The sequence below is a fragment of the Balearica regulorum genome, chromosome 9 (assembly GCF_011004875.1).
Source record: "Balearica regulorum gibbericeps isolate bBalReg1 chromosome 9, bBalReg1.pri, whole genome shotgun sequence".
Lineage (NCBI taxonomy): Eukaryota > Metazoa > Chordata > Aves > Gruiformes > Gruidae > Balearica > Balearica regulorum.
In genome coordinates, this window is record NC_046192.1 from 19,083,615 (window position 1) to 19,108,279 (window position 24,665).

At 41.0% G+C, this 24,665-nt stretch overlaps 2 protein-coding genes across 2 annotated transcripts; both read left to right on the forward strand.

Moving 5' to 3' along the window:
• Positions 1–357: 357 nt before the first annotated feature.
• Positions 358–8,178, forward strand: AHSG (alpha 2-HS glycoprotein). The gene is made up of 7 exons (XM_010310655.2): positions 358–728; positions 2,139–2,249; positions 3,650–3,734; positions 4,631–4,794; positions 5,084–5,197; positions 6,563–6,643; positions 7,548–8,178. The coding sequence occupies exons 1-7, from the start codon at positions 525–527 to the stop codon at positions 7,824–7,826; spliced, it is 1,038 nt and encodes a 345-aa protein (XP_010308957.2). The 5' UTR covers positions 358–524; the 3' UTR covers positions 7,827–8,178.
• A 5,355-nt stretch (positions 8,179–13,533) lies between these two features.
• Positions 13,534–24,321, forward strand: FETUB (fetuin B). The gene is made up of 7 exons (XM_010310656.2): positions 13,534–13,872; positions 17,525–17,635; positions 19,022–19,109; positions 19,650–19,816; positions 20,754–20,867; positions 21,781–21,870; positions 22,367–24,321. Exons 1-7 carry the CDS (start codon positions 13,651–13,653, stop codon positions 22,784–22,786), a joined length of 1,212 nt encoding a protein of 403 aa, XP_010308958.1. The 5' UTR covers positions 13,534–13,650; the 3' UTR covers positions 22,787–24,321.
• Positions 24,322–24,665: the final 344 nt, after the last annotated feature.

Below are 24,665 nucleotides of genomic sequence, written 5' to 3' on the forward strand. Positions count from 1 at the left end.
ATTTACTGTTGAATGTGATCCTTAGAACTGATTCAAATTCCATTTTCTAATTTATCATGTTACTGATCTCACAGTCCAGACTGGTGCCTGGTGAGATTTGGGCCCTAATGAAATGTGTCCTGTTTACAAGAAAGCTTAATTAGTGCTAGCATCTCTACACATTTAACAGGAGGGATCATATTCCTCTTGCATATACTGTATTTATTTGGTAGAAGAGTCTAAAAATTATGTTACATTTTTGCTGATGCTTTCTTCTTTAGCTGCTTTAGCAGACTTCGCAACATCCTACCTGATAAAATTTACTTTGGCCAATATTAATCAGTCAGCTTGATGTCCTAACATTTACTTTTCTCTTTTGTTGTTTGCAATGCCTCTTGGAACTGGGACAAATATCAGACATGCGCTCATGTGAAGTCTGTGGTATGTACTATATAAATGAGACCCCAGTTCTAGCTACCTAGCTATCATCTGAACAGTATTCTTAGATCTTTATTTCTGAAAGGGATCGGTTTTCCTCGGGTGCCATGAAGGCACTAGTAGCTTTAATATTGCTTATTCAGCTTCCAATTCACAAAGCTGTACCAGCAGCTCCCCCTGCTCCCTTGGGCTGTGATGACCCAGAATCTGAAGCAGCAGCTGAATTTGCTGTGAATTATATTAATGGCCACAGTCACCACGGATACAAGTTTGCCTTAAACAGAATCGACAATATCCGCGTGCTACCCCAGGTAAGTGAGGAGCTTGCAGGCAGAGCATTGTGTTAACCTGGAGATGCTTGGAAAGGGCCAACAAACCCTGCCAAGGGCTGTATCCTCACATGGGGTAAATCTGCCCAGAGCTGTTTATTTAAATGGGGCAATGCCACCTTACAGCAGTTGAAAATCCAGGTCGCTGGAAGGTGTCTGTCGAAGAGCAGAACAGAGGGGGAGAGAGAACTGTTCAGATACTTTGGTACAGCGCTCGAAAGGGCTCAATTTGCAAATGCAGCACGTTTCCTAGGGCAGATCATTCAAAGTGTTGATTCATTAGCCCAGTAGCTACTCTGGAAAAAAACTGTGAGGATAATCTTCATGATGCAGGTAATTATTTATTGGCTAAATGCATACCCATCATAACTCCATGCTATTAGTGATTTTGTAGTAGGCATTAATTTTACCTAATATCCCATTGAGCTGACAAGGAAGCTGAATGGAAGTAACTGTGGCTTGTAGTCTCATTTTCACTAAGATCTATCGACATCACTGTAGTCATCTAGAAAGGCTGTAGAAATAGTCATGAATACAATGTATGCACCCATTCAGAACATTTGGTTCTCTCAAAACATTGAAAATGGTCCCAAATATTAAGAAGAATGAAATTCCATGGCTTTTTTCTACTTGATATGAAAAAGAGGATACCAAAGTCATTTACAAGAGACTAAAACAGACATTAATGAGATTAGAAGTGTGCTCACAGTTACCCACACAAAACCACTAGTGGCACTGCTTTGCTCACATTTAATACTTTTACACTAAAATAACTTCATGAGTTTAAATGGAATCACTTGTGACTCAAACCTCAGAGTCAGTCTTGGAGCTAGGGAACCTCACTTCTGCCCCTCCACTCACACGTATTATGTTATATTTGCAAAGGTTCAGGAGCAACCATAAACGATCCTGCAGCCCATAAACAACATGAATATTGGGGCTGCAACTTGGCTGGTGCAATCCAGTGTAATTGCAATGGGCTAAATGGGACAGGCCAAGGTGCACCAGTGTTTGTTTGGTATCTGGTTGTAGAAACACAAAGTTTTTTCATCAACAAAGCCAGCTGTTGATTTTTTTTAAAACTACCCAACAAAATAAAATCAAGTTACCTTAAGAGAACTGATGCACTACACGCAAGCTGGACTTTCCAAAATTTATGGGCCAGTTCCTTAGCTGGAAGAAAATCACTGTGACTATCTTGACTTACTCCAGCTAAAAAACTGGGTCCTGTTTTGTGTGAAGTTAAATAACAAGGATCTATTCAGTTACACTAGTGTATACCTGGAGCTACCCAATGACAGTCAGCAAGAGACCACAGTGCAGCCCCAGAGAAGAAATCTGGTGATGTTTTGTGAAGTAATTACTACAATTCCTTTTTTTTTTTTCTTCCAGGGGCTGAATAATGAAATAGTGTTTCTTGAACTTGACTTATTAGAGACCACATGCCACATTCTCAGCCCTACGCCTCTTGCAAATTGCACAGTAAGGAGCTTCACACAGCATGTGAGTATCTAAACCACTAGTAGCTCAGTCCAAACGTGCATGCTCAGTATGTTGATGCTAGAGGCCAGGCTATTACCAGTTAGATTTTGAAGTAAATGTAATATCACTGTAACAGCTTATAACCACCAAATCACTTGTAACCCCCTTGTTGGTTTAGTTGCCTTCATGTCTTGAAGGATTTCATCCTGGATTTCTTTCATGTCCCGTTATGTGAAGAGGACAGGTCACTGTCAGTGTAACGTCCCACATACAGCTCAGGAATGCCATGGGGCCTTGTTTAGGGGCTCTAGATTCAGACCCCATGGTCAGCCCAGATGTCACTGCCTTGTTGCAAATTGTAGACTGGGCAGGTTGTGAATCTGTGTAAACACAACCTTCCCTTGGCTAAATGTGGAGTGTTAACTAGTGAAATTCCATTAATCTAGCCACCCAGCCCTAGTCAAGTCTGCAGGAGAGCTATTCCCTTCAGACAGTGCTCTGCCTTCAAAGTAATGCTGGAATTTTTAAGAAGTGTTTAAGACCAGGAAACCTGGAAGTGTTTAAGACCAGGTTGGATGAGGCTTTGGGCAACGTGGTCTAGTGGAGGGCGCCCCTGGCGCCTCTAGTTCCTGGGGGTTGGAACTAGATGATCCTTAAGGTTCCTTCCAACCCAAACCATGATTCTATGATTCTATGATAATTTACTGGCCTCAAATATTTTGTTCTCAGGCAAGTGTGATCCAACTGTGAAAAGCTTTCCCTAACCAAAGCAGTGGAAGTGCTGAGTACAGGCAGCTCTGGTTTCTAAGCAGAAAGCAGAGTGAGCAATTGACAACTTAAACCTGCTGTTTCCAGAACAGGGCCCAATTCACAGAGCTCATAACTAAATTTGAATCATAATCCACCCCTGTATTCACCAGGGCTCAGATCACGTTTTCTATCTTGGGGGAGGTAACTCACTGTTCCCTCTTCCCAGTGACTTCAGCTTTGCCTTTGCCATCTCCTCCCCTGCTGGATCACCTTGCATGTGAGCCAGCTCACACGAGGCACCATGCTGCACCGTTAGCATGGCCACCAACCAGCCGAGATTAGAGCAAACAACTCTGCAGGTCTTCATTCAGAAGTCTTCATATTCTTTGCTCTTTATGAGAGAGGAACCTGACCCAAATGTCCATGATCTGGCTACCATGGCACTTCTGATACGTTTGAAATCCAGATTTGGATCCAAATTTTGCAGCTCTGGTCTGCCTTTTGTAAAATCACAGACACCAGGACTCGCCTAGCAGCGCCTTTGCAATCAAACTGATTTTGCCAGGAACATTCAGTCAGGATCTGTTCTTTTGAATTTAGTAATGCTTGCCCTTTTCAGAAATTCCTATTTATCTGAACACTGTAACCCTTTGATTTTTGTCTCTCTCTAGGCAGTTGAGGGTGACTGTGATGTCAAACTGCAGAAGCTGGATGGAAAGCTATCTGTACTTGCTAGTAAATGCCACTCACATGCAGGTAAAGACTTTGTTCTTTAGGTTTGAATCTAGAGGCTGGAGCATTATTATAGCAATGGTTACAGTTCACTAGCCTTTCTGCTTCTAAAACGCTGGGAAATGCTGTGTATAAATACGGCATAAAGGATGACAGTTAATGGGTTTCATAAACCCAGCAGTTTTGAAAGTAGTTTTTCTCCCTTTTCTGATTTCATTCACCTACAAACCCAGCCCTCTCTCTTTGCTCCTCTTTACTATGACAATTAAGATAGTATAAGACTACCTGGGGAGCAATTCCCAGATTTGACCTAGAGATTGCTGGTACTGAGGCTTTTCACTCAGGAGTTCAGCCTCAAAAATTTGTTTCCTTGTTGGTCTGAATTTACTAGATCTTGTTGATCTTCAGAGCCCCTTTGCCAGATGCAGCATATTTACAAAACCCAGCATTTTCAATATAGCCATGGGAAAGTGGAATCTCTATTCTGCATGCTCTGTATGAGATCTCTTTGATGTGTATGAGATTTCTTCAGTACTACTTTCAAAACTGGTGAAATGAAACAACACACTCACACAAACACAATTCCAATAAATCAAAATATCTTTGTTTTTCCATCATTCCTTGAGCTGAGACATCTTTTCATTGGTATCATGGATAGTTTGCCAGAAAGAGAATTGATTAAAACCTAAGTAAGAACATTGAAAATGTGCTATTGAAGTCCACAGCACTGTTGCTTGCAGACTTGAATGGCAGAAGTGGTGTGAGATACTGCCATCTATAGTCTGTACTGCAAAAATTCCTTCCCCTGTAATTTGGGACAGACCATGAAGCAGTGTTTTGTGTGACTGAATAGGTCTATAATGCCTTTCAAAACAACCTACACTCTGATCGAAACATAATCTGTTTGGTTCCTCCCACAGACTCAAGTGAAGATGTTCTCCGACTCTGCCTGGACTGTCCACTGCTGGCAAGTTTGAATAACACTGAGGTATTAACAACTGTTACAGCTGCACTCAATGACCACAACAGCAAAACTGCTGATGCTTACCTCAGACTCCTTGAGATTGGAAGAGCCAAAATACAGGTAATTGCTAGAACTATGCTTAGCCTTCCATGTAAACAGAATATTTCTTCTGTGGTAATTGTGCAGTGCTAACTAGTTATGTTTGCAAACAGATTTAGCTTGTTCTAAATTGCCCTACTGAATTGCTCTTGATATCCCAAGCATTTTGTGTCACTTTAGCCACAGGATTCTCTTTGACTTCAGTGGGAGATGCAGAGCTAGAAGCCACAACATTTGCCTTTTATCTTTTCTCAGCAGCTCTGCATTTTCACAGTGCAAAGTCAGTTAAACAATTTTCCTGTTTTATCAGTATCACCCAGTGCATATTGTCTACGTTGAGTTTGCTGTGGCTGCCACGAACTGCTCAGCAGAAGCAGCTAAAGATAATGCGGAGGCTTGTCAACTGCTGCCTGACGATCAGTCTGTAAGTATGCCAGCACATCAGTCCTGATCTCACCAGCTCAGAGGTAGAAAAGCGGCACACTGTGATGCATTTGCACTCATGCAGGAATAGACCTTTGTGAGGATGAAAGTGCAAGATTTGTATGCCATCAGGATACACTGCTGCGGTTTAACCCCAGCTGGTAACTAAGCACCAGGCAGCCGCTCACTCACCCCTTCCGGCCCCCGAAGGGCATGGGGAGGAGGATGGAAAAAGACTTGTGGGTTGAGATAAAGACAGTTTAATAGGATAACAAAGGAAGAGAATAATAATAGTAATAGTAATAATGACAATAAAACAAGTGATGCACAAATGCAATTGCTCACTACATGCATATGGAAAAAAACCCAATGTGATGCCTGGTCTGTTTCTGAGCAGCGATCCCACCTCCCAGCTAGCTTCCCCAGTTATATCTGGGCCATGACATTCTATGGTCAGGAATATCCCTTGGGCCAGCCTGGGTCAGCTGTCCTGGCTGCGCTCTCCCAGCTTCCTGTGCACCTGGCAGGGCGTGAGAAACTGAAAAGTCCTTGACTTAGTGTAGACACTACAACTACCTAGTGACAACTAAAAACATCAATGTGTTATCAACATTATTCTCACACTAAATCCAAAACACAGCACTATACCAGCTACTAGAAAGAAAATGAACTCTATCCCAGCCAAAAATGGGACATACGCTTTTCAATATATAATTCCTAAAGCTATATCACACCTCTATTTTCTCTCTGAGGTATATGGACTGAACCGTGATGTATTTTAATATATTTCAGAAAGGCTTGAGGGAAAAGGAGTCCTTAACACAAAATACTTTTAACGAATGTAATAAATATATTATTGTTTACTCTTCTTAACATGAGCACCTGAGAAAATCAGGTTCTTTGTACTGGACGGTACACAAACACATAACAAAAGGGCAGACAGTTTCGCCTTCCTACAATTTAAGTGCTGTCAATATGCTTTGGTTTGATACATAGGCTCTTGAGAACTATACTTTATACTTTTTCATGCTAAAATTCTTCTTTTGTTCGTATGAAATTGAGTCCTAGGCAGTTTTAGTGGCTGGGAACCTTTTACCTAGATTCCTGTATATTCTTTCCCTCCCTCATATCCAGATACACAAAGGATCTCACTCTAGAAAGCGTACAAGAATTTCACATATTTGCTAGTTATGCATTTAAACAGCTTGGCTTTTGAGTCCAACACACTAACAAACAAGCATTTTACTGCTCAGATAAAACATGAGAAGATGTAGCTACTTCTAAACATGCTGAAATTAAAAATTGTAATGCAGGTCTCCTTAATTTTATCACTTAATTTTCTCTTGACTATGTTCTGCTTTGCCAGAATTTTGGTTTCTGCACAGCAACAATGGCAACACAGCCCTCACAGAACCTCCAAGTGGATTGCCAGCTCTACGGACATCAGGTACCAACTCCAGATGTTCCCTTCCTTTCCAGAGCATTCTACCCTACTAGTACTGTTAGAAGCAATCACCCTGAGTTTACCTCTTTCACTGTAGACTGCATTAGCAATCTGTAATAACTCGAGTTTGTATCCTAAAAAACAAGATAAGGTAGCTCCTGGTTGTCCTATGGATTTCTGTGTCAGGAATTATGTCACCTATGTCATCCATGCATGACACAGTTTGTTCTCCTAATCATCTGGGAGCCTCACATGTCTGGTAGGGAAAAGGGAACCAAACTCTGCTCAGCTAGGGGGAAGGGACAGCTAGATGTAAAACATAAATGGGACATTGTGGTAGATGAAATCAGATGGATTATTTTGCCAGTAGTCCTTAGACTTGACTGAATTCAGGGAGCCTGACCTGCACTGCTATAGCAAGAGGAGGGAAACCTGGACCCAAGTGCTCTGCAGGTATTTTAGCCTCTGTTTGATCTGAGAAGAGCTAGGTGGTGGTTGAATACTTCCTACAGACCAGAGCTCTTGGTAACACAGTAGTAATTAGCTGACTAGGATGTATATGAAAGAAAGAGTAAGGCAGCTGGGCTTGAATGTTTCACCAGCTGCACAGGCAGCCCTGAACGTTCACATAGCACAGAACTTGGTGCTAATGATCCACTGGATATTAAAAATGTGTTCCTGGGCTCCTGTGTCTGTGTTCAAATGCAAACTGAACTTTTGTGATGGTCAGGAGCATTTGGTACCTGAGTTGGAGGCCTATATCTGGTTAAGGAGCAGGGTACCTAGTAAGATATAAATTACTTGTGTATTATAAACCCCAAGACACTGAAAAAAAACCCCCCCACACACACATACACACACACTCTCTCTCTCTCTCTCTCACTCTGGGTTTTTTTTTCTTTTCCAGCCTGGAGTTACCTACTTTCAACCAGGTCAAGATACATCAGCAGGACTGGTGCCCAGTGTGGTACAAGGCTTCACAAACCATAATCTCAGGCTTTCCCACAATAGCCCTGTTGCATCTGAATCCAGCTCTTCAGAATTTCCTACTTCCATGCTCTCAGCAAAATCTGTAGCAAAGAGAGCAGTTGCAGAGGTTGCTCAGCATGACAAAGTACCTCGCCCAGTTGGCTTTGTACCTCCTCCTCCTCCATGCCCTGGGAAGATTCGCCATTTCAAGATATAGGCTGTGTTACAGACATGGAAATGCATCTAACTGAAGGATCAGTGTGCAGCAGCAGCATCAACACACAGACAACAACATCAAGTGCAAATAGATGAGAACGCTTGACTCCGAGCCCAAATGAGTTTTACCCTCTGGAGAGCAGAGCCATGGCCAGGATCTTGCAAAGGCCTGCTTCAAAATATAAGTGATTACAAACACACAGCAGTTGTTTTCTCTACGTACAGGGATGGTCTAGTTCAAATGCAAAAAATATTGTTTCAATGGAACTGTTGTAAGAGCTATACAACAGTTGTAGCTTTGTGATAGAAACACCACCTGAAAGGTTACTTCACAATAAAATGTTCAACAGAAATACTTTGGTACCTTTTATCTGTATATATTTTCATTTAGTTGTCAAGTATCTCATTCACAGCATTATGAGTCATTTTCTGGGCTTGATTTCAAAAACAGTAAGCTCCTGCACTTCTCATCAGCTTCTCTGGGATGTGTGGGAGCTGAGCACTGCAGAAAATCAGGTCAGTCTTTTCTTTTGATCACACACCAATAACACTAAAGAAGTGGCAGGAAAAGTTGTATTTTTCCCTTCCACCTGTAGTGTTTCCCAGCACATACCTACTTTTAGTATCCACTAGAAGTACCTCAATACTTTTGGACATGGCCTAAGGAATATAATAAGACCATCCACCTTTATGAAAAGAACAAAGAATCAGGACACATTCATTGCTGCACAGGCTGAAAGCATCAATCCTTCCAGCCAAACACATGCGTGTTCTCTGCCTTCCAGCAGATATACAGGTACAATATGATCATGGGGTTCTGTATGGCCTGTGTACATATGAGGCAATACCAATTCAAGGGAATAAAAATATACTACAGACATGTATCTCATATAATAGGACCCAGACAGTGATGGTAATTTACCATTGTCCTAGCAGTCAAATCTTCCCCGAATTTCTGACACATTAGAGGCAAAATCTATTCTAGGTAGAGAAGTAACAAGGCACAGGGGCCAGAAGGATCTTTGCTGCCAGGCAGACTGGAATTCTGCAGACCCGGGGGAGCAGTCTCAAAGACAGTCATTAATCTTTAACCAGGAACAGCACTTGCTACAAGATAATTATCATGCAGGCAGCAAAAGCTGCAGAACACATGTCATTTCTGAACTGTTTCAAATAACCTACCCTGTTCTCTTAGTTACAACCTTCCAGTATTCAGCAAGCAACACAACTAACATTTGTTCTTGGTGACAGTGCAACAGGTTGCTATAGAGAAGGTTTCTGCTCTGTTGTGTCAGTGAGGAAAGGAAAAGCCGTACGCCCTTGCACGAGTGCTTCAACTGGGTGTGTGGAGGGGAAAGAAAAAGGGAAATCAGCCCAGACTCTGTAAGCCATAGTACAATGTGATGGCAACACACTGCCGACAAGCTCTCCCCATGAAGGCAACAGCTCTCACTTTTCAAGAATATGCTGAGTTCTTGCAGGAAGTGTGTTGCAGGCAATTGCACAAGCTACTGTTGTCACTTGCTCAGTGATTTTTTGCTTCTCTGTAAAGCAGTGAATGCAGTATATCCTGCATGCAGCCATTCATTTAAAAAGTGTTAGTATTAAGCTGTATAAATTTCTTAATGTGGTAAGGTGGGTGGTCCTCCCATCCCACTGCACGAAACACAGTCCAGGATTTAATGAAATGACTACTATTATGATCTGCATTACTGTAACATCAGATACATGAGACTGAGTTTTAATTCACCTGGAGCAATTAGTTTTCCTAGCTTTTGTATTTTTAAAACTAGGAATCACCTCAATTAAACCATACAAATTGTCTTGTATATAATGAAGTGGGCACTAAGTTGTAGAAGAGACAGTGTTTTCCAGGCTTAGAAAATTCTCTATCTGATGGCAGAAGTGGTATGTTTATAAAAGGGATGCCTGCCCATGGGGATCTCTGAACTCCAGAAACACTGCATTTTCTTGTTGCGTTTTCCAACCACACAGAGCAAGGATATGTAGCAGAACATCTGCAGTCTCCACACTTCACAGATGTTCTCCTACACCTGGCCTAACTACTCCATTGTTTCCTAAAGCAGGAGGAAAAAAAAGCAGAATTGCTCTCTGCTCTTTCGTGATTCCAGTTAGTAGCTTCATCTCATCTTCTTTCTCCTTAACACATCCCCTCTGAAGGACACATTTTGCCTACTTCAGGATACATTTTCCATGACTGCTTTGAGCCACTCACTTTGTCTCCCCCCAGTATGGCCCCATATTCAGGCAACTGGACCTTAGTAACAGATTCAGTATTTAGAAATAGATTCTCTGGGCAACGAGTTCTACGAAATGGCAATACATAAAATACAAATGCCTCCTTCCCTGAAATGCAGCAGGAATAGTTTTGTCAGGTCTGCATCACTGGCTGACAATGTTTTTCAGTTTTTTCAAACCCTGTTTTGCTAAAGCATATGTATTTCATGTGCTGCTTTGGCTGGACATGCTCAGATTTCCCAGCTGCGTCCATGTTTTGAGGTCAGCTAATTCAACAGAGAAATTTTTTCCTTTCCAGTGGGAGGAAGAGTACAAAGAACAGAGTCAGGGCTATAACAATTCCCCATTATAAGAGGCACCGACACAGCCAGTACTAACTGGCACCCATCTCCATAGAAATGCCATGTACTGTAAGGATAAAGAAAATGAGTTATTATCCTTTAGCTGCAGGGGAAGCATTCCCAGGCACAAGAAACAATGTGAGCTAGTCTGCATTGCTGCTTCTGCTCTTCCTGTACTATGGCTACAGCAGTGTTTCTCAACATTCATCCCTTGTATCCCTTCCCTCCAGGATACAGTCCAGACATTATCCCTCACCCTGAGTTTGCAAACCAATGGGTGACACATGAGGTGGCTCAGTCTAGCAGCCGTGTGCCCCTTCTGTCCTGCTATCTGAGTTTTCCACCTCTGTCACCAGCCAAAGTCTTCTTAGAAGAGTTTCAGCCCCAGTGCTGTTGCAGGGCTTCTTGGCTGTACATATAATCCCACCCAGCTTTCAATGGACATTCCCTGGGACAGGCTCTGCTGTCTACCAGAGAAACATGCTTTGAGCACTGCTGGGCTAAAGAGATGAGATTCTTTATATCACCAGTAAAAAAAAGTGACAATATATAAAATTTTAACTGCCCCCCAAACATTACAGTAGTATTAGAGACAATTATGTCCTTCACTTGAACTTTTCCTTCCTCACTCAATACAGAGGCAACCCTCAAACCTAAATGTACTCGGTATCATCCGGCAGACAGCTGTGATTACAGTGACTCCCATGACAGAAAATGAGGGCCAGGGAAAAGGTTACCAGCTTCTGGTATCCTTCAAGGTGGAAATACTGCAGAATTGCCCCTTAGTAGAAAACCAATGACTTTCACTGGGATGCTCCCCAAGTAATGGTGGTTGTCACTTCTCCAGATCTTCAAGATAACAGCTACTTGTGCAGCTATTCCCCCTCTGTCTCCAGCCTGGAGTTCCTGACAGGTTAGCCCCAAGGCACACCGCTGTCATTTCAAACTGAAGTTTCTCCAGGCAGAATTTTCCATGACCCTTTTTCATCTGTACTCAGCAAATCACTTGAGAAGCAATAGTGACCACAGTGCAGTCTCTTGGCTGGCAAATCAACGTCCATATTCAGCAGTGAGGGGATAAATCCAAGGTACGAATAAACCTGCACAGATAGCGTGTGCTCTGTGAATCTATGTGGGGAGCAGCTGAGTCAGTGAATGACCTCCCCCTCGCCCCCAGGTCACAGTCTCCAGTCACATCAGGACTGGGTTATTTATTGTTGCTGAAAAGGAATGAAAGCAGAGCACTAAGTAGTGCTAAAATAATTAAAATAGTGACATTGCTGGACCAATGTCCTTATGATTCTCCTATGGCTTCCTACAGTTTAAGCTGGGGTAGGCTGTGGCAGTGGTTAAAGATTAAGCAGGTGCGACTCTTTTCCTTGAGCCATTCTGACCATACAGTATAAGGGAGACAGTAACACTGAACAAGATAGAAACTAAGCTCCTAAATCATCCAAGACTGCCAAGAGGCAGTTATGGGATAAGTAGCTGCAGCTCACAGAGAAGTCTAGACTAAATCTGGGAGAGCTATGCAAGGTGATGTGAACTGGCAAAGAAACAACTGGATGTACATTTTCCTCAATTCAAAGTACAAAAAGAATAATTTACGGGCAGAAAAGAGCAAGAGGTAGCATAAAGAGGAAGTCACCAGCTACAAGAAGTCAAAAAAAGGCAGTTCACCCTCCCGTTTACATTACACGCTCTCTCTTCTTTAAAAAGTTCTTTCTGCTAGATTCCCCCTTCAGAACTTTGGCAACACGATGAGCGTAATCAGCCCCAGGTCCGTAACTTTCTTACAGGCCACCTTCCCCGCACCCCCCCCAGCATATAATTTCAGATTGTTCTTATTTCATCACTAAGTTTGGTTCTCAGGCAATAAGAATGCAGCAGCATGTTATAATTAGTGGTGGAGTTCGTATGCAACTGCACCTGCCTCTAAACCCACAGGAATATAAAGCTAGGCATTGCCTAGAGGCTGAAACCAAGTGCAGCCAAAAAGTTAAGATGGGAGAAGATAAAAAGGAAACAAGACTTGCCCTTTGGCATCAGAAGCAACGTTTAATGATGACAAGTTCAGAGTACTTTGCACAATGTGACAGTGAGAACAAAGTCAGAGGTTTGGGGGAAGATGGGATGAAATAGGAAATGTTCAGGGAAATCAGGGGTGTGTGTGAAATATCTGGTAGGTGTAATAAATTGATTTTTAGGCAACAAAAGATAAGTGGTCTGGAGTCAAGGCATTGAGAGGGAACAAATCCTGAAATGGAGGCTTCAATAGCCTGAGACCATTTTGATAGCCCTTGTAATAGACACTTATTGTCTATTTCTTCCAACATCTCACAGCATCTCATTTTGCACCATCACAGCAACAGAAGTGAAGTCTTTGAGGAAACAACAAAACTTACCACATCTATGCTACTATATTCAATTGCAGTAAAGGTTAAGTCCCAAATAAACACAATGGAAATTTCTGCTTAAGAGCAGACACCAAGATGAAACCGTTAATTCTTTACAATGCCTTGTTATCATGTTATCTAAGAGTACTTAACAGCTTGAGCAGGCCAGTTAAACACAGGCTTCTTGCCCAGAGATGAACTGCATTTTGCTGGCTTGGCTTCATCTGTAGGTATCCACCTGAGTAGAAATGCTCGAAGAATGAATCCAAACCCAGCTTTCTATCCCAACCAAACTGACTGCACATAATAGTCAGTATGTTTGTTTACAACTAGCATTTAACAAATACAAAGTGTAAAATCGGTCAACCTTGTGGCCCTCATGCAGTTCCCACCCAAATTACTCAGAGCTTTGTCATTGTCTTATTTGGGAGAACTGGATCACCAACAGAACAGAGGTAGAGCCAGACCTGTCCTGCATGTAGGTTTATTTAAGCAATTATAGTTTCTTAAGAAAGCAGGTTTGTGTGTATATTCTTGTCCCTTGTGATGAGGTCAAAGTTATACGATCTGCCCAGTGAAGTAAAGCCAGAAGGAGAAAGTGCTCTCTGGTCTCAGAGGGAGTGACACCACTTTCATAAAACCTTGTAATCATTGACTTTGTGTTTGCTGTTGCAGTTGTAGGTTTAAAGGTGATGGTCAGTATGTAGTAAAAAGGGGACACTAATTAAAAAGAGACACGGCTCCACTACAGAAATCTGCAATTTCATGCAAGTCAACCCCTCCATACTGCCTTACCATTCTGATCTGCTGCACTTTTTTTCGAAGCAGAATGGTTTTACTTGTTTCAGTGCTCTTTGGCATACAGGCGCTTTGCTCCTGGGCTGCCTCTCCTCCTGCCAGAGAAGCGACGACTGCATTGCTTTCCCCAACCTGTGATGACACTGCAGTAGAGGAGGCTGCAGATCTGGCTCTTCGCCAGATCAATGCTGACCGAAAAGAGGGCTACATACTCAGTCTCTACCGAATTTTCAGTGTCCGAGAATATCCTCAGGTAAGTTATCTGCTTGTTCTGTATCTGTTTCTCTTATGAAGAGCCCTGTGTCTACCACTATTCCCTAGCAATATCTATTTGAACTAAGAAATATTTCAAAAGGCAAATGTAAAGTTACATTCACAGGACTCCAGAGGCTGTGTCAATGTTACGCACAGATGACTAGAAACAGTTTCATCACCACTGAGGGCAATTAGATAGCAAATCTCAGTCACAATTCTCTGCTGCCTGCCACTGGAATAGCTCCAGGCATCAGTTCAAATTTGGTATGAAACACCACTACTCTGATTTAATTTCATTTTACACCTTCCTCCCACTGCCTTGAGCAGTTGGACTGCAAAGGCTATTAAGTCATCGTGCGCTTTGCACAAAAGGTGTAAGCACTAACAAGTATAAACACGTCCAGCTTGGGACCGGGGGATTCCTTCACAGACCTCTAAATGATGACTCATTCTCCAGAAGAAATCCAAAACCAGTTCAAGTGCAAAAATTACACTGGAAATACCTATGGAATATCACTCTCAATCCTCAAGTATCTTATTTCTCTATGTGTGATTAATTTATTACTATTTTCTGTTACATTAGCTGAATCTGTTGGCACTAGCCAGGGACAACCTGAAATAACTGCACAAGGCCCACAACACGTCAGGCACTGTGGAAGCATGCTACTAACATTTCCTGCCATGTTTGCTCACTTTCCATAATCCTACCTGAAAGGCTGAGTTCTGAATCCTTAAAGAAAATCAGGCTCATTGCCAGATGTTTAAAGATCTGTACACCAAGGATATGACACTACTTCCTGCTACTATCCCAAGGATATAGTTTCTGCAGACACGCTGTGGGCTCCAGCAACCTGACATCTCACCACTGAAGATGCAGACTGTGCTGTGCTTTGCAGTATGTTCTATATATTGCTTTGCTCAAGTGGCAGAATGTGCCCACTAAGCAACTGGATCAGGTCTCTTGAGAATTTTTCCCACACGGGATGCCTCTGAGCTGGCCCAGAACCCACATCACCAGTCAAGTCCCACCCTGGAGCTATTTTCTACGGACGATAATTAGCGCATCCCTGTGACCACCCCAGCATGTAGCATTGTGGGTGCAGACATGTTGTAAATCGCTTCATTCCTCTTCCTGCTTCTCCCTTCATCTGTGCCAAGTGTATCTCAGCACAGGAGAATTTTGGTCCTTGTTTGTGATGTGGTCTGTCACTTAATTCCCTAGACACTTTTCTTATTGCCTTAGGGCGTACTTTGCTCTTTGTTCATTTGGGGGTTTAATTTACTTTTATTCTTATTTTTTGCATCTAATATGCTTATCCTGTAAATAAGGTGCTTCAAGACACTGCAATAACAAATTAGACAAGCTGTTTGTCACATTTTTGCTGCTGCTGAAACAGAGTACATAAGAAGCAGTCAGCTATGTCAGAGATGTCCATGGACAGTAACAACCTTATGCAACTTTCTATTCCCCTCAAAAAAAATTTTTTTTTTTATCAGTCAGTGGTCCTTCCTCCCACTTTTTTAACCAATACTCAAGATAAAAACATTTCCAAAGTTACTTCAAATTCAATTCTGCCCTTAAGCAACCTGTGGTTCAGTTTTGCTCTAATTGAAACTAATGAGCCATCTGCTATTAACTTATATGCAAGTAGGACAGAGCCTTTCTTTCATACAAGATACTCATGATTAACTTCACTGACAGGCACTTAACCAAAATTACAAAACATGCCAAAATATTTCATTTCTTTCCCTTGCCCCAGGTCACCCTGCCACAAAGGTGATGCTGCACTCGTGCTGCATTTCTTCTGGCTCCCAGGCTCCCCAGCACGCGTTGCAGCAGCAATCCTAGCATCGGCATCACTGAGGAAGGGATCTTTTTGGCAATGCAGAAAAGATAGAAGTTTTTATTGAATACTAAGCAGATATCAAAAGGCCTTTGCATAATAGTCTTTTAATGAAAATTAAAATAAGGATGATGAAACCTTTGGAGATCTGCTGAGCTTTGAATAAACCTCAAATTATCCTTTCCCCAGTGGAGGATGATACATACAGAAGCAGGTAGACAAAAAGATGTGTAGATTTTATAATAACTTCATCTGTATATTAGAGCTGATATTATACAAGAGAGCTACAGGCAACAGGAAATACAGTTTGGTCCACCCTGGTTGCATTTAGTGTTTCCAAGATCACCAGGCTTTACAATCAGTCTTCATGATTCAGCTGAGTAAACCCATCTAACATCAATCACATTTGATTACAAGAACATTTCTTTAATGAGATATGTGTGTGCTTTTGCTACCAGAATACCTAAACAACCAACTTGAAAGCTCAAGTCACCAGTCCAAACTTTGGGACTCTTTAAAGATACACATTTTTCTTGGCTATTACTTCTTCATGCAGGATAGTCTTAGTGATGTTTCTTTCTCATAGAGGATATATTTAAAGTTACAAGCTCATACCAAATTCTGCACTACTCAAAACCCACTTTTTCAGCAAATGGCAATTACTCTTTGACCAGTCTCACTTTCTGTTTACTAATTTAACCTATATCAGCTATCATATTAAGGAGACATATCATCATGGTATTTAGGTACCTTGTATGTAACCAGAATCTAAATTATGATTAGATCCTTCTGCAGAAGGATCTGTGCAGCCAGGTGTGGGGGTACTGCCATGCCACTGTACATAGTGCTGCTGCACCTCAGCTTCACTCTTTGTTAAAATAGCTTTGGATCTTTTCATGACCTTCAAAATGACACTTATAATTAAACCTCAGGATTAGTGTAGGCAAACCCTGAGAGCTCAGTGCAAGGCATTACCAGATTACTTCATAGAACACTTAGGGGAAAAAAGAGGACATGAAAATACAAAAAATGGTAAGTTGTATATGTAAGAATATAACTTAGAGACAAAGCTAACAAAACAATTTACTCATTCTTTATATTTATTTTCTATTTATTTTGCTCTTTTATATTTAATGAGTTCAGTATTATATTTACAAGTATATACAGTAAAGGTTTCTAGACTTAAGCACAGGCTCAGAACTCAAGCACTGGACTGAAGCTTTGAGTGGCATCCATGTAGATATGCAAGGTCACTCATAGCACTTTCTGATATCTGAGAGAATATTTAAGTTGTCACCATCAATGCAGTCATTGCCTCTTTTACGACAAGTGCAAAGCATCCATACTTGAGGAAGACACTAAGAAGATATTGCTGTTTCTAATGCCTACTGGGAATGTTCCATGTTAGCAGGTTTTTTTATTTGTGATATTTGTCATCTCATTCTTATTGAAGGCAAAATAACCCACCTTTCAAACCTAATCATAAAATGCAATTGACAATGAAAACATCACCATGTTTACTCCTTATTCTTGGGTTCTGGTCAGTACCAGAATCAGAAGGATAAAACTGACTCTAAAAGGCTGTTCTTTAATTAAAGTTGGCTAGATGCATGAGCAAGCCTGTTCTAACAGGGCCTGAATCTCACCTGATTTGCCACCATTGAGAACTTGTCCCACAGAATGTTCAGTTTTCAGGACATCTGTGTCCTACCTGTGTGTTTTGTGTTTCTCCATCTCTCCCTTTTATGTGTCCCAACCTTGTTTTATACAAAACTGGGAAATTACCCTTTCTTTTTTTGTTTTCAGGAGATCACTGGTTCTGTTTTCTATCTCATCTTGGATGTAGTAGATACTGAATGCCATGTACTCAGCAAAAAGTTGTGGAAGAACTGTACAGCCAGACTTGCTCATGAAACTGTAAGGATTTTATTTTCTTATTTAATCTCAGGTATGATGAGCTACTCAGGTACTACTGATGACAGCAAAATCCCTACATATGCATTTTTAGTAGGTAGCAGAGCTTAAAAGAAATCAAAATCCATTTTTTAAGGTTCACAGTTTTTCTCTGTACTTTCTAATCAGTTTATAGACTGGTAAGATTTATTTAAAAAAATGAAAATTAAAAGAAAGTTTTTGACCAGAGCTAATAAGCAGACATAACTAAATAGCCGTGCTAGGACACTATTTAGAATAAATGGTTTACTTTTTATAGCAACCCTGTAAGAGTTTATTTTAAAGACAGCCTGTCAAGAAGGGTATAAAAGAAACTCACCTTTATATAACAAGCAATTTTTGGTTTAGTTTAATTCCACTTTTATTTTCACACCTTTGCAAAAATTGCACTGGAAGAGGAGAAAAAAAGAAAGCTCAGCAAGATAAGCTGCAAAGTGATCTAAGGCTGTTGCAACAGGTGACCGAAATGATTCTGAACAAGTGGGAAAAAACCTTACAAAATGAAGAATGACAAGAAAGAAGCTTCACGTGAAAAAAAAAAAAAAGTTATGATTAAATTGTCCCAGGCTGCTTCTTAGGTCAATCAGTTTTCATTTTTAAATGAAAAATTGGAAAAAATAAAAAGAATTCTGCTCAATTCTGTTTTCAGGGCTTTCAGCAGGAGAAGAGTACAAAGCATATATAGTCGATACGGCTTCTGTGAAGCCAAGAAATGTATGTCCTAGAGGCTGTGATCATACAAGTGGCAATATTTAAGAAGCACTCAGAGAATATACATTCAACTTTTAAACATAAAGGCACAATGGATATTAATAGGCTGGTATTTTTTTCTGCCATAAATTCAGAGTTTCTTGGTGTGCAAGGGTGATCCTACTGTGCCACAAAACTGATTTAGGGTCTTTGATACCACTCTCCTTCCTGACTATGGACATAGGAAGAAGGGGAAGGTAGAAGACAGGTGACTGGATCCAGACACTCTGAGCTGATCTCCAGGTTTAAGCTCTCCAGGTTCCCAACACAGACCCAGGTCTGTACAGGGGCCTGGCCAGGGAAAGCACTCTGATGCTTGGGCACTTCTTAGGTGCCAGAAGAGTGGCCTCGTGTAGGCCACCCTGCAGACAAGTACTGTACCTGTGTAGCTCAGAATTATACCAGGGGAATGTCTGGCCCATAATTCTAAAGGAGATACTTAGAAATGTGCTTTGTTGCCATTTGAGTACTGACACAACTTTTTTCTTGAAAAGAATTTCATGACTACAAGGAGAAAATGAACCACTTGCTGTGTAGGTACTAGATGATCAGTGCAAAGGGTGAAATATTAATCGTTTCTAAATGTTTATATTGTTTTAGGTTTATGGTCAATGCAAAGCAATTATCTACATTAATCAGGCAAGAAATATTGCTCATCTGAACACTTATGAGTGCATTTTACAACCAGGTATGTCTTTATTTAACACACTTAATTTAAAAGTGGACTGGAAAAACACTCTGCCATATAGCATTACTTTAAATTTTAATTGTAATTATGGTACCACAGCATCTCCATTAGCTTTCAGCTGTGCTAATTTTCTCAAGTCAGTGATCATAAGGCCAGTGTGGTCCTGCAGCTCAAAGCAGTGCAGTAATAACTGTTTTCATCTCTGGGAAACCCAGAAGAGCCTTTATATGGCCTTTTACCCTCTGGTCCCAAAAGCTTTTTTATGGGTTTGTGAAAGGCAAGTAAAACCGGGAAGGTCATTGTCAGTAGGTTGAGCTTTTTTCTGCAATGTCTCTGCCTCCAGTGCAACATTTTTATGGGTCTGCAAATTCATAAAGATTCAAAATCATTGGGTGAATCAAACCACATATTGTTACTCCAGGGGAATGAAGGACAAGTGGGTAGGATTTGGGGCATAGATGCAATTACAGTGACCTATGCTATCCACAGGGTCTTATGGTTATGCTTTCTCTAATGACATTCTTTTGTTTGAATAAAAAGTTCCACCCAGATACATTTGGTCAGTATGTCCTGACTGCCCAGTTGATGACTGTCCAACTGAGCCCAAATATTTGGAGGCTGCTGTTCAAAGCCTTGCCAAGTTCAATGAAAAGAGCGAACAACCTCATTATTTCTCTGTCCTCAATGTCACAAGAGCTTCAATGCAGGTAAGCCAAGGCTCATATGACGTGCTTTAGTTCTTAAGAAGTATGGATCCACCAGTTATACTTTATATGATTTGTTATGTCTTACAGATTGTTTAGAATTTATATCTGTATAGTATAGAGAATACTTCTATGCAGAATTCTCCTGGGAAATTAGAATCTGCATTGATCCAAGACTTTGACTCCATTTATTGCAAAAAGAAGGGCTTTACGCAAAACTGAAGACACAGATTTGCCTTCCAAAGTTTAGGAAAGCTTCACTGTAAGCTCTTTCTTCTACCACCACCATTTCTCCCTAATAGAAAGTATTTAATAAAGCACAGTCGTCTCTTCTGACAGATACCTTTAATTCACTGAATGAGTTTAAACACGGTTTAAAACTAACTTTAGACTAACAGAGTTAATGATCTCCTGGCTAAATCCTGTTGGTTTACCACAGTCATATCTGGTCTCTCTAAAATTCATTATGTAAAGAGAACAAGGTCGTTTTTACTCTTTCTCTCAAAATGTTAGATATTACTACAATACAGTATTTAATCGCTCCCATTTTCCAACCCTACAGAACTCGCATTTCAGAAACAGAAAAAGTGATCCTGTTCATTAAGCAGCCAGAAATGATCAACAAGGCACTGAAGAGGGTCTTTGGATACGTAGTTCTATGTGGATGCTAACTCATTACAAAACCCAAACTCATTTCAGCTATAGCTAATCCATGAGTAACTAAGACTGTGCATATATAAGAAGGAAAAAATAACCAGGTAATAAAGCAGCACTTGCAAAAAAATCATTCTCCTGTAAGACAACTAACAGCAATGCCCCAAGTATAACGAGCTCTTTCCACTCTTAGCAGGAATTTTACATCTATTTCAAGGTCTGTAGGATTCTTTCTTCTTCCTGACACATGCTCAAAGTCTAATTGCCACTGGTGTCTCATTAACAGTGGGTTGTTGGTCCTGCACATTTTGTAGAGTTTTTAATTCAGGAGACATCCTGCTCCAAAAATGACACGATTGCTGACATCTCCAAGTGCAAGCCACTTCCACTGGAACTAGCTGTAAGTACTTTCCCTTGTATAAACACCTGTTTTTCAGATACTATGATTCCTCAGTGAATACTTAGCCTATCCCTTTGGTCCTTTGCAGACAAGAATCAAAGCCCACAGGCATATTTTTATGGGTTGTAGCTCTATACGGTCTTGCAACTGTACAAACTGCTTTCAAATAGAGAAACCACTTCAGTAAAAGTTCTGATTTCTTACCCAGAAGTCTGTGAACAAAGAAAACAGAAAAAAAGACCATCCAGAAAAAGGTGGGGTAGCCATCACCTTACAAAACTGAATCATTCTTAAGGATTTCTTCCAAGTAAACAGACATAGACAATAAATCACAAACAATGCATAAAGATTATATTCATACTACAATCAGGTCAGCTAAGGAAAACATTTAGGAACTAAGGAAAAAATTGTAAGAGAAACTGAAAGAGTAAATGGGCATGCTGCCAAGAGATAACATTTCAAGCCCCATCTTAACTGAGATCCAAGCCATGTTACATACAGCCCAGTAAAAACACAACTATTAGAAAAAACATTTTTTCATGGTTTCTTTCACCAGTGTGGTGTGAAATTGGTTTTGCCTGAAAAATGATATAATGTTCTATTACACAATTTGCCTGCATGGGAATATTCTGCTGCAGCAGAACTTAAGTATGCTGTTGTAGTTGGGCCTTAAGTGGCCAGCTTATTTTTACTATCATGTTACCTAACCCTCCTTTGCAAACATAAAACATTTTCAAAATGCTGCCTGCCTTTGTAAGCTTGCCAATCGCAAAATAAAAGTTTGCCCAAGCTGCTTATCCCTACAAATACATGTAGAAGCTATAGCTATTCAGCCTTTCATAATCATTTTACAAGATAGGACCTAAGTATCAGTGCTACAATGTGAAAAAAATCCTGCATTTTCTTCTTCCAGCGAATAGGTTTCTGCAAAGGCTCTGTAGTAACCAGCCACGTGGAACTTAAACAATTTATCACAATATCCTGTGAACTCTACGGTCTGCAGGTATTTCTTTATCTAATCTAATCTTAATCTAATTGCAAGAGTAATACTCCCTTACAAAACAAAAATTGAACTCTTGAAAGCCCAGCCATTTTTAAGTTTTCTTATTCACAAAGATTTGGGTTTCAAGGAAGTGATAAGGCCAAATCAGGAAGAAATCTCTCTTGTGATAAAACAGACTGTTGCTAGGTGGATAAAAAGGCAGTAGAATAAGTATAGAGTCAATCATACTGAATATGTTCAGAATGCTCTACAAAGAAATTGTAAATTACAAAGGGAATGCAAAGAGCAATAACTGTGTAGTTACCCAAGTTTCACGCACCCAACTCCACTGGCATAATAAGTAGTTCCATCTGTCTTATTCTCTGAGCTTCTGTTCTGCAGCTGGTTTTTGCGACTGGAATTGCAGCAGATCCCTAGTGTGAAGGGTGACCTTCTCTGTATCTGAAAGAATTTGGAATAGCTTCAATTTAGGTAATGCTTATTGCCTGTTATCTAGGATCCTGCCACTGAAGAGGAGAAACAGCAACCTAATAAGACACCTGGGAAATCCAACCAGAATGATCAACAAGCTTTCCCTTCAGAAACCAATCGTTTCTCCCCACACCTAGAAAAAACAGTGGGCTGGGTTAAAATTCTGCCCCCTTCAACTGAGGACATCTCTTTCCAAAACCCATTAGAAAGTCAAAATGAACATAAAGATGGAAAGACAGTTCCACCTGAGATGGTAGGATCTATGCCCAGTCTTGATGGAGCAAAAACTCAAGCAGACAAACCAGACTTGACCAAACCAGTCACTGGACCAGTTATTCTCCCTTTCCCTGAAGAACTTTCTCTATCAGACTCATGCCCAGGAGAAGCAAAGAAGACAGATTCCATCCTCCAGCCTTTGCTGCCCAAAAAGCCTACCAAAGTCTAGCCAGCATCTGATCACCTCAGCTACCTGCAACAAAATAATGGCCACAACACCAACCTGGTCTTTCAATTTGCATAACATCTTTAAACAAATAAATTGCTTTTACAGCCTTCACCTTTGGAGTTCTCAGTTTTAATAAAGCACAAGAATAGATTTGAAAAAGAAATTTAACTGGGGTATTTTCCAACAAAAGAATTTGGCTTTTAATTCTCAAATTCCTCCCATCAGTAAGACCATGAAGGAAAGGTAACTGCAGAGGGTAAAAGAACTTGCAGGGTTAAGACAGCCCAAAGGCATGAGAAAAAAACATCCTCAGCAGCAGAGGTCTGTCAGGGCACCGTGCAGGCTTGTTGCTCCCCAGGGGATAGTGAGACGGAGCCAATCATGATAACCAGGCTGGTAGGGCAGGGGTCTGTCCCGTGGTACCTGAGTGAGGCAAGCAGGGCAGACCCAGGGGTGGTAGTGAGGCCAGATCATTGCATAAGTTCATGGGCGATGAGGCCGAGCCAGGAACATGAGTTAGCCAGTCCAGGTCAGGATCCCGGTTACGGTATCCAGAGTCAGACACAGCCTGGTGGTCTCCAAGCAAGTCCACAGTGATGAGGCAGGTCTGCAGTCAGGCCAGGAAGACAGGCTGCAGGTCTGAATCTGGGTCTGCATCAACAGGGTCTATGGCCAGGCAGAGGCACAGCTGCGAAGCAGCTGGAGCTGTATCTACAGCCTCAGCTTAAAGCAAGTCCTGTGGGAGCAGGGTCAGGTTGGCCCTGGCCATGGCCATGGCCTCCCCACAGTGCTGCCTGGGAGCCTCTGCCCAGGCCAGCGCGGGGAAGGGGAGCAGCCCGGCTGTGGGGCCGCTGACTGGGCCTGAGCCCCCGCCAGGAGCGAGGACGCTCTCAGGGCCCTGACAGTCACGCCCGCTGCAATGCTCTGTACTTCAACACTGTTTGGCACTAAAAGCTAGCGGGCTTTTATTATTTCGTGGGTTAACCTCTTAATTATAATGTGATGAGCCCAGCCTACTTTTTTATTTCCCATGGAAGATCTCAAGAAAGATTATCTTTTTCCTAATGCTTTATACCCTCACTTAAAGAAAGTGGAAAAGGTTACCCATGTGTGAAATCTGTGCTCATAATTCGGGCTGGTGGAGAATGAAGCCCAGGCTACTCAGGTTTTTATGCTTTACTGACCCTGCTGTGCAGGAAAAATTATGATTTACAAAATCAGCCTAATTCTTTCTTGCGATAGGTCATATTAACTGCCTTATAATAAAAACCACTGGGACACTCTACAGCCTGTAGCTAGGAAAAATCAATTTCAGTAAAGCCAGACATAGCAACTGTACTGACAATAACAAATATAAATAAATGAGAAGACAAGAAGAAGAAAAAGAGCGAACATTGGAAAGAAATGTCATTTGTGGCCAGGAGTACACTCAATAATTATGAGACTCGTATGAGACTACAGAGCCTTTCTCTAGCTGCCACCAGATCTGTAAAATCATTTGTTCAAAACAAAATCAATAAAATATTATTGTTTCTGAAGCTTTTATGCTGCTGAATCATCCCTGGAGATGCTGGGAAATTTCTCTGTTCAAAGAGTCTTTCAACAAAAATTTATGGTTTTGTTAAAGTATTCTGGCATTATGCAATTTGATTAAAATGTATTATTTTATTATTATAAATAAACTATAATTTTTTTTTTTTAGTGGAGTCAAAATAATATTGAAATATTGTATGGAGTTAGGTTCACAACAAATGTGTTTGTTTTTTCAGTTTGCAAAACTCTTAGAAACATAAATTTTATATAAAGGAGTAATTTAATAACTTCAAAGATTAAAATAACCCAAAAAGTGATGCGTGAAACCCATCAACTGAGCAAAAAA